This window comes from Salmo salar, chromosome ssa03, assembly GCF_905237065.1.
Source record: "Salmo salar chromosome ssa03, Ssal_v3.1, whole genome shotgun sequence".
Lineage (NCBI taxonomy): Eukaryota > Metazoa > Chordata > Actinopteri > Salmoniformes > Salmonidae > Salmo > Salmo salar.
The window spans coordinates 72,358,148-72,374,162 of record NC_059444.1 but is presented as its reverse complement, the minus strand read 5'-3'; the positions used below and the strand labels follow the sequence as shown (position 1 = coordinate 72,374,162).

The 16,015-nt window shown below is 44.3% G+C and overlaps 1 protein-coding gene across 5 annotated transcripts; it reads left to right on the top strand.

The window, feature by feature from the left end:
• Positions 1 to 1,170: 1,170 nt before the first annotated feature.
• LOC106601511 (mediator of RNA polymerase II transcription subunit 25) lies at positions 1,171 to 15,453 on the top strand. 5 transcript variants are annotated; one of them, XM_014193747.2, is made up of 20 exons: positions 1,171 to 1,347; positions 2,360 to 2,487; positions 2,580 to 2,625; positions 2,734 to 2,858; positions 2,953 to 3,051; positions 4,578 to 4,698; positions 4,827 to 4,983; positions 5,074 to 5,201; positions 5,338 to 5,386; positions 5,676 to 5,950; positions 6,080 to 6,178; positions 7,640 to 7,725; positions 7,850 to 7,907; positions 8,000 to 8,107; positions 8,426 to 8,599; positions 11,370 to 11,483; positions 11,680 to 11,751; positions 13,887 to 14,057; positions 14,287 to 14,407; positions 14,924 to 15,453. In XM_014193747.2, exons 2-20 carry the CDS (start codon positions 2,363 to 2,365, stop codon positions 15,028 to 15,030), a joined length of 2,235 nt encoding a protein of 744 aa, XP_014049222.2. In that variant the 5' UTR covers positions 1,171 to 1,347; positions 2,360 to 2,362; the 3' UTR covers positions 15,031 to 15,453. The 5 variants fall into 5 exon arrangements, with proteins under 5 accessions (XP_014049222.2, XP_014049221.2, XP_014049219.2 ...); XM_014193746.2 differs by having other exon boundaries at positions 5,311 to 5,386; positions 7,643 to 7,725; XM_014193744.2 differs by having other exon boundaries at positions 5,311 to 5,386.
• The last annotated feature ends 562 nt before the right edge of the window (positions 15,454 to 16,015 follow it).

Here is a 16,015-nt window from a genome sequence, read left to right as displayed (position 1 = left end):
AGCAATATGCCATTTCTCATCACCAAGAGGAAGTCAAAATACAACAGTGACTAAATTTGTTTTCCGACCACATCAGGAGTTGAAAGCTTTTCTAATTGCAGGAGAACTGCCAGTTCTGCCAATTGAACTTCAAAAGCAGTGACAAACGGCACTTCCCTCAAAGCTACAAAATACATCAAAGTCCCCTAGAAAAGGATGGACACCTGGTCCCTTTCACCGGAATTAATTTGGCCACTATGCTTAAGTCAGAATGAAAGGCTGTGTGGGTTTAATGAGTTTGGGACCCAAGGATAGCCTTGGGCACACTCCTGGACCCGCACAAACCCTGCTAAGGTCACTGGGAGCCAGCGCCCATGATGTGGCCCTCACTTGCTGTTTGCCCATGGCCTAAATAACACCGCTGCCTCTTTACAGCGCCTTGCACTGCTTTAAATTGGGTTAAATGGATTCAGAACATTGTTTCTGTGAGATTGTGTTTGATGAGCTCTGATGCCCTTTGCTGTTCGCTGGGCTGTGCTGACTGGCTCACAGTGCCACAGGGGAATAGATTCTATTGTTGGATGAGAGAAACACAGCGCCCGTTGCGTTCCGATCACAGGTTTCGCTCGTGGCGCATTGTGTTGATTTGATAACAGGTTAGCTCGCTGAAGGCCGCCCCAGTAATTATGTGCTTGTTTCAGCACAGAGGATAGGAGGTGATCGAGACATGTCTTGGTTATAAAAAGGTTATGTTGGCAAGGGGGTTAGGCAGAACCTGTAGGCCCATTTAACAACCTATGTAAACGTACAGGACGCATAGGTTTATGCTTGATGTACTGGATACATGGACAAGGGGGGCTATAATCACTGATGTATCACTTCCTTGCCTGTTGTCTCAAATCCTGCAGCTCACTGCATTCAAGGCCTCGTCATTTTCTAAGACTGGCAGACTGTGCTGACCTCTGGTGTAACAAGGCGGTATGGCATATATGGCAAATAAATAATATCTCATATATATTATGTGTCTCTATAATTTCACTGTAAATGTCATCAATTTGGTATAAATGATAGAACTGTCACTGACTGTCAGGACTGTCAGTTACAGCTTAGGTTCCTAAAGGCAGCCACAGAGAGAGCAATCAGGTCTTGATCAGTTGCTCGGTTGTTGATTGAGCATCCCTTAAGGTCCATTTTCAAACCCAACCAGACCTGAGATGTCGATAACAGAACGTTTGACTAGTGGTTTGTTTTCGGCACGGCCTACTTTGTGTGTCAAAATGACAATGGTTTCGTTTTATTAACTGTACAATTTAAGTATTTGGCCTCGTCTAAAACACAATTATTTGGCTGACGGCTAAATACCGCCAGGTGAGTAGCCATCTAGCTAGCTGAATACAATTAATGATTTGCTGATGGAGATCCTTTGGCTAGCATTGGCTTGTGGCCACCTCGCTAATGTTATATCTACATGCCCACGATTAATGGAATTTCTACTTCGCTTACTAAAGCTTTTATATTAGTCTATTAAAATGTTTGAAATGTTAACCACATTACCGTTAGCTGGATAACTTCATAGTGAATGTCAGAGTTGCTGGTCATTGAAGTACAAAAGTTAGCAGGAGCTAAGCTAACGTTGGCTGACTGGGGGTGTGTTCATTACGCCGATTCTACCGTTTACTCCAAACGGAAAACGTTTTGCCACGAACAATAGTTTCTATTCCGCAAATTCAGGTAGGACCCCTCCCCGTTATTATTATTTTTTTCTCCCGTTTGGTTCTTAAACGGTTTCCGTTGCAAGACGTAATGACACACACACACGTGACTTTAGGATGCTTTGACTGAGCATAACCAGTAGCCGCGGTCCATCAGTATACGTTTATTTATAGTTGTCCAGCTAAAAACGACAAAAGGAGTGTAGCTAATTATGCATTTTACGCCTGTCTAGTTCTAATCTTCTGCCTAACGTACTATGCCTGATTTGGTTATTTTTCAATATGGACAACTGAAGTTATCCAGCTAACGGTAATGTGGTTAACATTTCAAACATTTTAATAGACTAATATAAAAGCTTTAGTAAGCGAAGTAGAAATTCCATTGATCGTGGGCATGTAGATATTATAGCATTAGCGAGGTGGCCACAAGCCAATGCTAGCCAAAGGATCTCCATCAGCAACTTTCCATCTGCTAATCCATGCATTTCGTTTTATCAAGATCGAGTCTTCATGCGAGGTATTGTTAAATAGTTAGCTATCATAACGTAAACCTAGGTAACATATCACAGACTGTTATGCATACCTGTCACAACCAGTAATCACAGGGAGAGCAACTTTTGTTATGGCCCAGCAACTGATTCAACTACTCAATTTTTTTCTCCATCTAGATCATGGACCTGCCCATTAAGCCTGGCGCCAATCAAGTGGCAGACGTGGTGTTCGTCATCGAAGGAACTGCAAACCTCGGCCCCTATTTTGAATCCCTCAGAAAACATTACATACTACCTGCAATCGAGTAAGTGGACTTCAAATGTACTTTTTGCTTCATTGGGTATGTACAATATCGCTCTGTGGAGTCCTGACTTGGTCCCTGTCCCATCATCACAGGTACTTCAATGGAGGTCCTCCAGCAGAGACAGACTTTGGAGGAGATGTGAGTCTTAATTCAACTTTGTTTTCTACTTACGGTTATTACTGTTTATTTACTCTTTATTTAAGAAAGTATGAGAACAACAATGCCAATTCTCTTCTCTTCTCTCAGTATGGAGGCACACAGTATGGTCTTGTTGTGTTCAACACAGTGGACTGTGCTCCTGAATCCTACGTCCAGTGTCACGCACCAACCAGCTCAGCCTTTGAGTTTGTCTCATGGATTGACAGCATCCAGTAAGATTTGTTTTTGTCATGCCATTTAGAAGGACATGTTAAGATTCGTTAGTATTAATCTTCCTTGATCAATGTGTAACTTTGTCTCTGTCAGGTTCATGGGAGGAGGAGCAGAGAGCTGTAGTCTCATCGCAGAGGGTCTGTCTGTGGCCTTGCAGCTCTTTGATGACTTCAAAAAGATGAGGGAGCAAATGTGAGTTATTTGTTTATTACTAAACTCAGCAAAAAAAGAAACGTCCTCTCACTGTCAAATGCGTTTATTTTCAGCGACCTTAACATGTGTAAATATTTGTATGAACATAACAAGATTCAACAACAGACATAAACTGAGCAAGTTCCACAAACATGACTTACAGAAATGGAATAATGTGTCCCTGAACAAAGGGGGGGGCAAAATCAAAAGTAACAGTCAGTATCTAGTGTGGCCACCAGCTGCATTAAGTACTGCAGTGCTTCTCCTCATGGACTGCACCAAATTTGCCAGTTCTTGCTGTGAGCTGTTACCCCACTCTTCCACCAAGGCACCTGCAAGTTCCCAGACATTTCTGGGGGGAATGGCCCTAGCCCTCAACCTCTGATCCAACAGGTCCCAGATGTGCTCAATGAGATTGAGATCCGGGCTCTTCGCTGGCCATGGCAGAACACTGACATTCCTGTCTTGTAGGAAATCGCGCACAGAACGAGCACTATGTCTGGTGGCATTGTCATGCTGGAGGGTCATGTCAGGATGAGCCTGCAGGAAGGGTACCACATGAGGGAGGAGGATGTCTTCCCTGTAACGCACAGCGTTGAGATTGCCTGCAATGACAACAAGCTCAGTCCGATGATGCTGTGACACACCGCCCCAGACCATGGCGGACCCTCCACCTCCAAATCGATCCCGCTCCAGAGTACAGGCCTCTGTGTAACGCTCATTCCTTCGACGATAAACGCGAATCCGACCATCACCCCTGGTGAGACAAAACTGTGACTCGTCAGTGAAGAGCACTTTTTGCCAGTCCTGTCTGGTCCAGTGATGGTGGGTTTAGGCGACGTTGTTGCCGGTGATGTCTGGTGAGGACCTGTCTTACAACAGGCCTACAAGCCCTCAGTCCAGCATCTCTCAGCCTATTGCAGACAGTATGAGCACTGATGGAGGGATTGTGCGTTCCTGGTGTAACTCGGGCAGTTGTTGTTGCCATCCTGTCCCGCAGGTGTGATGTTCGAAAGTACCGATCCTTTGCAGGTGTTGTTACACGGTCTGCCACCACGAGGACGATCAGCTGTCCTTCCTGTTTCCCTGTAGCGCTGTCTTAGGCGTCTCGCAGTACGGACATTGCAATTTATTGCCTTGGCCACATCTGCAGTCCTCATGCCTCCTTGCAGCATGCCTAAGGCACGTTCACGCAGATGAGCAGGGACCCTGGGCATCTTTCTTTTGGTGTTTTTTAGTCAGTAGAAAGGCCTCTTTACTAAGTTTTCAGAACTGTGACCTTAATTGCCTACTGTCTGTAAGCTGTTAGTGTCTTAACGACCTTTCCACAGGTGCATGTATATGGTTCATTGAACAAGCATGGGAAACAGTGTTTAAACCCTTTACAATGAAGATCTATGAAGTTATTTGGATTTTTACAAATTATCTTTGAAAGACATTGTCCTGAAAAAGGGATGTTTCTTTTTTTGCTGAGTTTAGTAGACACACACACACACTAGCATATGTCTCTTGTCTCTATTAATCAGAGGTCAGACACACAAAGTCTGTGTGCTGCTGTGTAACTCTCCACCATACCTGCTTCCTGCCGTGGAGAGTGTCAGCTATACGGGCTGCACTGCAGACAATCTGGTCAAGATCATCAGAGACGTAAGTAACATAGCACCTCTCAGATAGCCTGTATAGACTACCCGCTCGGCCATTTTGGGGAATGATGTGACTTGTGTACTTATTAATGGCTGCTGATACCCCATAATAACCTTGTGCCTCTTCCTCAGAGAGGGATTCATTTTTCTGTGGTGTCGCCACGGAAACTGCCAGCGTTACGGGCGCTGTTCGATAGGGCGTCACCAGTCGGGGGACCAGTCGACCCCCACCCAGACTACAGCCAAGACCCCTTCCATATGATCCTGGTTAGGGGTATCTCACTTCCTGGTGAGGAGCAGCACTCGAAATACTTGACAGAGAACAGATTGATTGAAGTCACTATTGGCCCATCAAATTCTAAAATGTTTCTTTTTCCAGTGTCATCAGGGGGAGGATCGGGCCCTCTCAAACCAATTCTACCCCCTCAACCCCTGCCTGTCAGTCAGCCCCCTCTTGGTCCCGCCTCGCAGGCTCCTCCACCAATAAGCACGGCCCATCCATATCAGGTACTGAAGATATGTTTTAACTTGGCAGCTTTTACCAGCCCATCAACATTGGATTGACAGGCTCTTAGCTGACACAGTATTCTCTCTCCCTCTCTTGCTGCCCTGTCAGCCCCCACCTTCCCTTAACGCGGCTCAGGCAGCTGCACAGATGGCTGTAGAGGCAGCCAACAACCAGAAGAGTCGCTGTGAGTACCAATAGCCTGCATTCTTCTATCCTCTGTCACCAGTATGGTTGATCATCAGCCCAGGTTGATTGTTAGTCTATTACAGGGGTGTTCAACTCTTACCCTACGAGGTCCGGAGCCTGCAGGTTTTCTGTTCTACCTGATAATTAAATGCACCGGGTCGAAATCAGTCCCTGATTAGAGGGTTAGAATGGGGGGGGACAGTACGGAACTGGCTTCGAGGTCCAGATTTGAATATGAGGGGTCTATTATGTCTGTTACCTTGTCTTTTTTTGGCATCCCCATCCAGTCCCAGGCATGGTCAATCCTGGTCCCCCATTCAGCGGTCAGTCAACTCTCCCATCTGTAGCAGGAGTGAAGTTGGCTCCCTCCAGTCAGCCCAGCCTATCCACAGTCACCACAGTTTCCACACCCATGTTGACTCAGCAACAAGCCCCTCCCCCGCAGCAGCAACAAGTCCAGCCACCAGGACAACCACAGCCCAATCAGCAACAGCCGGTACCCCCTCAGCAGCAGCAGCCCACAGCCAATCAGCAGACGCCCCCATCCTCACAGCCTGGCATGGTGAGGCCTGTCCATATGTTGCATCATCTTCCCACAATACTCCACATCAATATTCAACTTCTCTGCCTCCAGTCAAGTTGTCTTTCTCTCCATCTAACGCTCTCTCTTTCTCTCATTTTCTTCTGATAGCCTGGTGTGTCTGCAGCCCAGGCAAATCCGATTGGGGGGCAGCAGCAAGGCGTTGCCAATAAGATTGTAGCATGGAGTGGGGTACTGGAGTGGCAAGAGGTGAGGGAAACTAGAACTTGGTGTAAACATGTTGCTGAAGAGGTCTATCTATACGTCTTCTATTTGTGTGTGTGTCATCCTCTGACCTTGTAAGGAAATGTTATAAGGTCTGCAACAAGCTATGCTTGGAACTGATCGAATCAACAGTCACTTATCTCCCTCACTAGCTTTAAGCACCAGCTGTCAGAGCAGCTCACAGATCACCGCACCTGTACATAGCCCATCTATAATTTAGCCCAAACAACTACCTCTTCCCCTACTGTATTTATTTATTTAATTTATTTTATTTTGCTCCTTTGCACCCCATTATCTCTTTGTACTTTGCACTTTCTTCTACTACAAATCTACCATTCCAGTGTTTTACTTGCTATATTGTATTTACTTTGCCACCATGGACTTTTTTGCCTTTACCTCCCTTATCTCACCTCATTTGCTCACATTGTACATAGACTTATTTTTCTACTGTACACAAGTTTTACTCCATGTGTAACTCTGTGTTGTTGTATGTTGTCGAACTGCTTTGCTTTATCTTGGCCAGGTCGCAATTGTAAATGAGAACTTGTTCTCAACTTGCCTACCTGATTAAATAAAGGTAAAATAAATAAATAAATTGTGAGGTGAATAATCATACTATACCTTTGATGGATTTCACCTCAGGTCAAAGTGATGGAGTTACTTGACATGGTTGAACCTGTTGTAGGGGAACATGCATTTTAATGATCTAAAATACTAAAGAGATCTTTGTGTTTCCAAGCCTTTTGAAAACTTGACTTGATCAATAATCACTAAGTATTGACTGATTTGGACTACTTCTTCTGTTGACCATGAAACTCTATCACACAACAATGTGCAGCAAGCCCTCGCACTGTAACCAACACACAGACCACAAAATCACCAAACACGTAGACAATAGACATAGTATTGCCACAGGTCACTAAAGTGCATCTGAAGTCACGTATCAATAGATGGAGCATTCAGGTTAGATTTGTATATGTTCTTTGTAATGTTCAGGTCAGGATATTGCTGGCTCCATATCTTAGTCTCCCCTAATCCACGAGAGTCCTCCCAAATGCTGTACAGTACACATATAAAGAACCCATACATCTGGTCTTTAATCCCAACACAATGCAGTAGTAATGGTCAACAGGGACTGCAGCACAGCTGACCAATCTGGGATTGATTAACTATTGATCCCCTGAAGATGAACGCTGCTGCTTATTTTCCCGTAGGATTGGCGCCATCCATCCTCTTCACAATGTTCCACTGGCAGCACTATTTTGCATGTTGGGTAATTTCTAACATGGAGGTTTTTATTCAAACGGTGCCCCTGGGTGTAGGACCAAAGCCCCCTGGTCACTCTGTATGCTAACTTCCAAACCTCTCCTTCCGTTTCTCCAAACATCCCTCCATTCCTCTCCTCCCTCCCTACCTCCCCCACCCTCTCTCCATCCATCACTTCAGAAGCCCAAAGCCTCGTCTATGGATTCCAATACCAAACTCACTCGCTCCCTGCCCTGCCAGGTGCAAGTCAACCAAGGAGAGAACCTGTGAGTGTTTCACTGCAACTATCTTTGATATCATGGCAGTGTCAGCTGCACTGATTGGTCATTGTGTGTATTGCTATATGTATGGAGAGTTCTGATTTGGTTTGTTCCCTGTTGTTCATGACAGAAATGCCGACCAGTGGCCACAGAAGCTCATAATGCAGTTGATCCCACAACAGTTACTGGTGAGAGAACCCTCTCTGCGTGTGTGTTCTCAGACATTACTCGATGACATTGAGAATACAGACATCTAAGTAAAGTCTTTCTCCCTCCCCAGACAACACTCGGTCCCCTCTTCAGAAACTCTAGAATGGTTCAGTTTCTCTTCACCAACAAAGATGTGGAGTCACTAAAAGGTCTTTATCGTATCATGGCCACTGGATTTGTAAGTCCAGCTCTTCTGCTTCACATGCTCTATTTTTGCTGCCATCTGACCCTATCCTTTTCCATCTCAATATTCAATACAGTGGAGTCTCCAACAATAGACATCAGCAGTTCCCTCCATTGTGCACTAGATAGATATAAATAGGCTGCAGTTACACTCTGAGAACACTTGAGGGGGCACCATGTTGCTCATCATTCAGTAAATGACTACAGAGATTTTCAACGCTGTAGGTTGACTGGTTTTGGATCACTTGAACTATGACGAGGGCTGTGACAGACTGACAGGCAGTGCTGACCTATGTCCCCCCTCTGGCTGCAGGCGGGGTGCGTCCACTTCCCCCACAGCGCCCCCTGTGAGGTGCGGGTGCTCATGCTGCTCTACTCCTCCAAGAAGAGGATTTTCATGGGCCTCATCCCCAACGACCAGAGCGGCTTCGTCAACGGCATCCGACAGGTCATCACCAACCACAAACAGGTCCAGCAGCACCGCTCGGTGAGTCATACAGACACGGGTCATCAACAGCCACAAACACTGCTTGGTGCGTCAGACAGACAGGTCAAGCAGTACCACTCTGTGAGTTAGGAGGGAATGAAGGGATTAAACCTGGAGAAAAAGGGGGTAGTATACGCACTAGTGACTGGAGCTATACTAGGCCAGCACAGTGGAAGGGCTTCCCAAGAGCAGTCTTGGGCCAATCAGGTGGTAACTAGGCAAGTCAGTTAAGAACAAATTCTTATTTTCAATGATGGCCTAGGAACAGAGGGTTAACTGCCTTGTTCAGGGGCAGAACGACAGATTCTTACCTTGTCAGCTCGGGGATTCGATCTTGCAATCTTTTGGTTACTAGTCCAACACTAACCACTAGGCTACCTGCCGCCCCATATGCCCTCCTAGTCCAACGCTCTAACCACTAGGCTACCTGCCGCCCCATATGCCCTCCTAGTCCAACGCTCTAACCACTAGGCTACCTGCCGCCCCATATGCCCTCCAACGCTCTAACCACTAGGCTACCTGCCGCCCCATATGCCCTCCAACGCTCTAACCACTAGGCTACCTGCCGCCCCATATGCCCTCCTAGTCCAACGCTCTAACCACTAGGCTACCTGCGGAAAATGTTTTCCAGTTTGAGAGCACTGCCTCTTGTCATTTCTGGTTTGATCTTGAATACAGCCAACACAATTCTAACAACCGTTAGGATACCGTGTTTTCCTTCAGGTAAACATTTAGCGTGTAGATTTTGTGACAGAAACGGAATGCCTCAGTTACAAATCCAACCTGCCTGTGGTCTGCATGACTTTATATCCTCACAGCCTTTCTGCTCCCATTATAGTTGATGCCGCCTGTCTACTCATGCTGCTAATTTTATGTGAAAAACATGTTAGACTGTGTGTATTTAGAGAAGACCGAGACCTTGTGTCCTATTACATATTCAAAGCTGCATTGCTAATGGAGAATTGCTATGGCAATCTCAACACAATTAAAATTTCAATTATTTGATCGTTGTTTGGGGTATTTTTTTTTTCCAGACGAGGCTCTGCAATAGTGTTACTGGTGATTAGATATGATTTTATAAGCGTGAAAGACCCAAATTGAATATTTTCCCTGAACCATACAGATGACTTGATGTTAAAGGTCCAATGCAGCTGTTTTTCTCTCAATATCAAATCATTTCTGGGTAACAATTAAGTACCTTACTGTGATTGTATTCAATTATAATTATGGATGTGGGTTAGAAATAATTTCACTATTTGAATAGTATCATGAAAATTTGTCAGATCTGGATATTCTAAATGCATGTGGTTTTTAAACTTTAACCTGAACACTGCTGCCTGAAGGAGAGAGGCTGGCGCACTATTGCTGCAGCTGCAGAGGGGGCGGTGTATGTGAGAAAGACGGCTATAGTTAGCTAGGCTAATAACAACCTACCTGTTGGTTGCTCGTTGTAGCCTACCCCTTCTCATTTCGCTAACTTTTTATTATATCATTTTATTCCATCTCTCATGTATTAGTAAACTCTCACTACATTTTCTACACATTGAGCCTCTACGCAGCTTTGATTGGCCAACATAAATAACAAGCTACACACGTGAAGGATACCTCTTTTCTTTTTTTCTGGGAGCATGTCATAAAAACTACATTGTAAAGTTTGTTTTATAAAAAATTATACAGGAAATCTTTTAATTATTTGAAATGTCACATTTTAATTTAGAAAAGGCTTTTTCAGTGTTAAAATAGGCCTATATGTTTTTTGTTGATAAAATTAATACTCAACAAGTATTTGAATACATGCACATCCCTAGTTAAAATTGTCAAAAATAGCTTCTTAGCTTAAGAAAATGCTCTTTGCTGTCTGTGAATGGTCTGAGTGGGGAGGGGAAAACTTAACTAGCTGTTATTGGCAGAGAGGTTTGGAACTCTCTCTCTTATTGGTCTATTAACTAATTTACCGCCTGGTGATGTCACCAGCTACGCCAAAACGCCAACCCACCAAAACAATATTTCAGATGGTCTTTTTAAAACAGCTCTGACACTGAAAGCGCATTATCATAATTTACATAGTATTATTCCAACCGCAGTATGTAAAACACAGTAAAATCAGGTTTTGACTGCACTGGGCCTTTAATGTGTGCTCTGGGTGTTTTTAGGCAGGCTGCTGAGTTAAATAGGAAGTCCACAGGGAAGAGAGAGGAGAAAATAGAGGAGAGGAGACGGACAGCTTTTATCCTGAGAGACTACAGATCCTAGATCAGGGGTGTCAAACTAATTCACCCCGCGGGCCACATTCTGTCTTCACTGAGGTCTGGAGGGCCGCACTTCAAATGGGTAATATTTCCTTGCCGTCAAAATGTGCAAAAATATTCCTCCATCTCTTTTGGAATTTTCGATGCTCCCTGACTGTCTAGCTTTCGTTGACTGTTAGCAAACTGGACAGAGTGAAGAGACTATAAATTATTGACTAGGTCAATTATCATTTCTACACAGTTTTGGTTTTAGTCATTGCAATGTCAATTGAGATTGGTTTTCCCCCGAAAAAATATTATAGATAAAAAAAACAGCTGGCAGGATTGAATCATCTTGTGGCTTTGAGTTTGACACATGTCGTAGATGGTGGTGTTGTCTCATCCAGTGGCAGGATTAGACAGGATAGGCAGGAATACCATTATAAGCGATACAATGTACATATGTGTCCTAGTTATACGGATGTTGATTACACATGTAAACCTTACACTAGAAAAGTAACCTTGTTGGTTCTCTTCTCCAGTTAGGTTCAGGAGGGCCGATGCCAGGGCCACCTGGCCAGGTTCAACCCAATCAGAACTTCCTCAACCGGCCGCAGGGGCCCATCCCTGTCTCCCATGGCAACGTGCAGCAGCAGGTACTGTGATTAATCCTGTGGTGCCTCAGCTTGTGCACTCCTCCTTTCCTCCCTCTCCCTTCCCCCCTCACACACTCCTCCTGTCTGCATCTCCTGTTCCTATTGTCCCGCAATGACTGCATGTCCCGCAATGACTTTCATCTCCTCCCCTTCTGCACTTCCTCTTCCTCCTCTTCTCTCTCTCTCCTCTGTTCAGTCTGTGGTGGTGGGCATGCCCTCTGTTAGTCAGGTCACTCTGATGGAGGAACAGCAGAGACAGGCCAACCTGGTGAGACTAACACACACATATACACAAAAACTCTCACCCAAAATACATTTTAAAAATGCACTGAACTTTACCAGGCACAAACTCTCCCTGTGCTTGTTTTGGCACCTGCCTGGTTGGTGAGCAGCTCTTCTCTACTCTGCATGTTTTGGCTACTCTCTCACACTGTCTCGATGGGTGATCACTGCTACCAATATAGCTAGCCCAGCATGTTCTGGGTTCAGCGAGTTACATTGTTTCATTCGGCCTGTCTCTTTTTAAAGTGAACCCGGTACACCGTTCCAATGAATCATATGTACAGTGTCTTCAGAAAGTATCCATACCTTTTGACTTATTTCACATTGTGTTGTGTTACAGACTGAATTCAAAATGGATTAAATACTTTTTTTCTCATCCATCTACACACAAATACCCCATAATGACAAAGTGGAAAATGTGTTTAAAAATGTTAGCAAATTTATTGAACATGAAGTACAGAAATATCTCTAACCTAAGTATTCACACCCCTGACTAATACTTTGTAGAAGTACCTTTGGCAATGATTACAGCTGTGAGTCTTTCTGGGTAAGTTTCTGTATTGTACTATATTTGCCCATTATTCTTCTTAACATTCTTCAATCTCTGTCAAGTTGATTGTTGATCATTGCTAGACAGCCATTTTCAAGTCTTGCCATAGATTTTCAAGGCCATTTAAGTCAAAACTGTAACTAGGCCACTCAGGAACATTCATTGTCGTCTTGGTAAGCAACTCTAGTGTAGATTTGGCCTTGTGTTTTAGGTTATTGTCCTGCTGAAAGATGAATTCCTCACCCAGTATCTGTTGGAAAGAAGACAACCAGGTTTTTTTTTGTGATTTTGACTGTGCTTATAGCTGTATTCCATTTATTTTTATCCCAAAAAACTCCTTAGTCCTTGCCGATGACAAGCATACACATAACATGATGCAGCCCCACCATGCTTTAAAATATGAAGACTGGTACTCAGTCATGTGTTGTGTTGTGTTGTATTTGCCCCAAACATAACGCTTTGTTTTCAGGACAAAAAGTTCATATTTTTTTGTCACATTTTAAGTGCCTTGATGCAAACAGGATGCATGTTTTGGAATATATTCTGTTGGACATAAGATTGAAAAAAACACCAGCAAATCAGCTCCAAGTGTTTTTAATTTTTGAAATCTCCAAAGTATTCCCATGTATAATAGAGAGATGTATGTGATTGTGTACAAATGTAAGCAAGGTTTGAAATGATTATATTTTAGTCAAATATTATATCTGTTTGACTGCAAGAAGCCCAATTTGAAGTCTACAAATTATTTATTATGTTCCGGCCCCCTGACCGTCCGCTGAAGAAAAAATCGTTCCGCGGCTAAATCTAGTTTATGATCCCTGCTGTACAGGTTTCCGTTCTCCTATCACAACCATTTCAACTTTAACTGTTTTAAAGTCACCATTGGCCTCATGGTGAAATCCCTGAGTAGTTTCCTTCCTCTCCGGCAACTGAGTTAGGAAGGACGCCTGTATCTTCGTAGTGACTGGGTATATTGATACACCTTCCAAAGCCTATTTAATAACTTCACCATGCTCAAATGGATATTCATGATCTGCTTTTTTTATTTTTTATTTTACACCTACTAATCTCTGCCCTTCTTTGTGAGTCATTGAACAACCTCCTTGGTCTTTGTGGTTGAATCTGTGCTTGAAATTCACTCCTCGATTGAGGGACCTTACAGATGGTTGTACTGTATGTTTGGGGTACAGAGATGGTCTCGTAATTCATAAATCATGTTAAACACTATTATTGCACACATTGAGTCCATGCAACTTATTATGTGATTTGTTAAGCCAAGTTTTACTCCTGAACTTATTTAGGCTTTCCATAAAAAAGGGGTTGAATACTTATTGACTCAAAACTTTTCAGTTTAGATTTTTATTTTATTTTCAACAATTTTATTCAAACAAAATTCAATTTTGTGTGTAGATCAGTGACACAAAATCTAAATTCAGGCTGTAACACAACAAAATATGGAAAGGGAAGGGGTGTGAATACTTTTTGAAGGCACTGTATTTAAAGTCTCTCTACTTAGTCCTCTTATCTCTCCAACCTTCTTCTAAACCTCTTCGACTCTGCTTCTCATCCAGATGACGATGAGAGCATCCGGCGCACCTAATCAGCAGCCGCCTGTCACCGGTGCTCCGCCCAACCAGGTCGCTCAGGGTGGACAGGCCCCACCCCAGGGTGCCATGCTCCGCCTACCAAACCCAGGAGCCAATCCGCAGCTGCGCAGTCTCCTCCTCAGCCAACAGCAGCCAGTAAGAACACAACAGTTAACTCTACCAGCCTTGACCGTCATTCATGAAATACATTTGTTGTTATAGTGCATCGTCTTGTAGCCAGGGCTAGATCACCACTGCACACTCTAGAAAGGCTTCTAAATATGTAATACTTGTCTCTATTGGTTAATGATAAAGGATATAAGAATGAAGGTCCTACCTACTGTATGATTGATGGTAACCTAGGTGTTGTGTTCCTGTCTCTCAGCAGGGTGGTGTTGGTCACATGCAGGGCATGATGCCTCACCAGGGGCTGGGAGGGCAGCTGGTCCACCCTACTCCAGGAGCGGGCCCCCAAATGCAGGCCCAGTGGAGACAGCCCCTGGCAGGTTAGCTACAGCTGTGGACCCTTTCACTCACATCACCAACTGTGAAGACAGTTTGGAGATAGACATCAGTGCAAGGATTGGCTTTAGAATGCAATTGTTTCCTAATGATTTGACCTTTTGTGTGTAAACTGCTAAATTCAAAAGGGAGGCTGATTGAACATATCTCTCCCATCTGTGCCTATGGTTATCAGACTGAGACTGGGCTATATGGTGTTGACACCAGCAGCAGGATCAATTGAGGATGTCACAGATTAGAGTGATGCTGTCTCATAGAGTATGTGCATGGTGCCCTTCACTTTGCTGCAACCTAATAGCTGAGCAGTTTAGACTCGCTCTTCACATTCTTGGTTTTTCCTCAAGTCTGCTCGATAATGCTGTTTACTTCGTGCGTCGCTGACTCTACCTGTAACTCATCAGTAGTTAGTCTGTAGTTTATTACCACTGTGTTTATGGTAATGTCATCAATGCACATGTTGCTGTCCCAGGTTAACTCTCTCCTCTCTCTCTCCCTCTCAGGTCAGATGATGATGGCTGCTGGTCAGAGGGGCCCTGGAGCCCAGCCCCCCGGGATGCCCCAAGTGTCTTCCGTCATGGAGGACGAGATTCTCATGGACCTTATTTGAGTTTGGACCCAAAAAGACTACATCCCCCCCAGCAACCAGCATTTTCAGTTTCATCATGGTGGCAGACTGGGAGATGTAGTTTTCCTAGTTTCTTCTCTGGCTTTTTTTTTTTTCTCTTTTTTTTTATATCAAAAGTTTGTACTGTAGAGTTATTGGAGATGATGAGGGAAGGACATGCAAGCACACACTCTCATGCATATGCACACAAACACACACCCTATCACACACCTAATGAAGCCAACCCAATGGGAGGACAGTGTTCATTACTGTTGTGTGCTTGTATGGAAACCTGTTTTACATTCATTTAATTGTTTATATGAAATGTATTTTTTATTGAGGTTTAACTTTTTCTGAAGTTGTGTTTTTGAGCTATATTACGTTGTTTTATTGAGATGAAATAGATACATTTTGTCAAGGAGCCAACCGATGTGTAGAGTCCTTTTTAAAAGTGAGTGTACACATAGACCAGGCCTCTCCAACCCTGTTCCTGGAGAGCTACCGTCCTGTAGGTTTTCACTACAGTCCTGTTCCTGGAGAGCTACCGTCCTGTAGGTTTTCACTACAGTCCTGTTCCTGGAGAGCTACCATCCTGTAGGCTTTCACTACAGTCCTGTTCCTGGAGAGCTACCGTCCTGTAGGTTTTCACTACAGTCCTGTTCCTGGAGAGCTACCGTCCTGTAGGTTTTCACTACAGTCCTGTTCCTGGAGAGCTACCGTCCTGTAGGTTTTCACTACAGTCCTGTTCCTGGAGAGCTACCGTCCTGTAGGTTTTCACTACAGTCCTGTTCCTGGAGAGCTACCGTCCTGTAGGTTTTCACTACAGTCCTGTTCCTGGAGAGCTACCGTCCTGTAGGTTTTCACTACAGTCCTGTTCCTGGAGAGCTACCATCCTGTAGGCTTTCACTACAGTCCTGTTCCTGGAGAGCTACCGTCCTGTAGGCTTTCACTACAGTCCTGTTCCTGGAGAGCTACCGTCCTGTAGGCT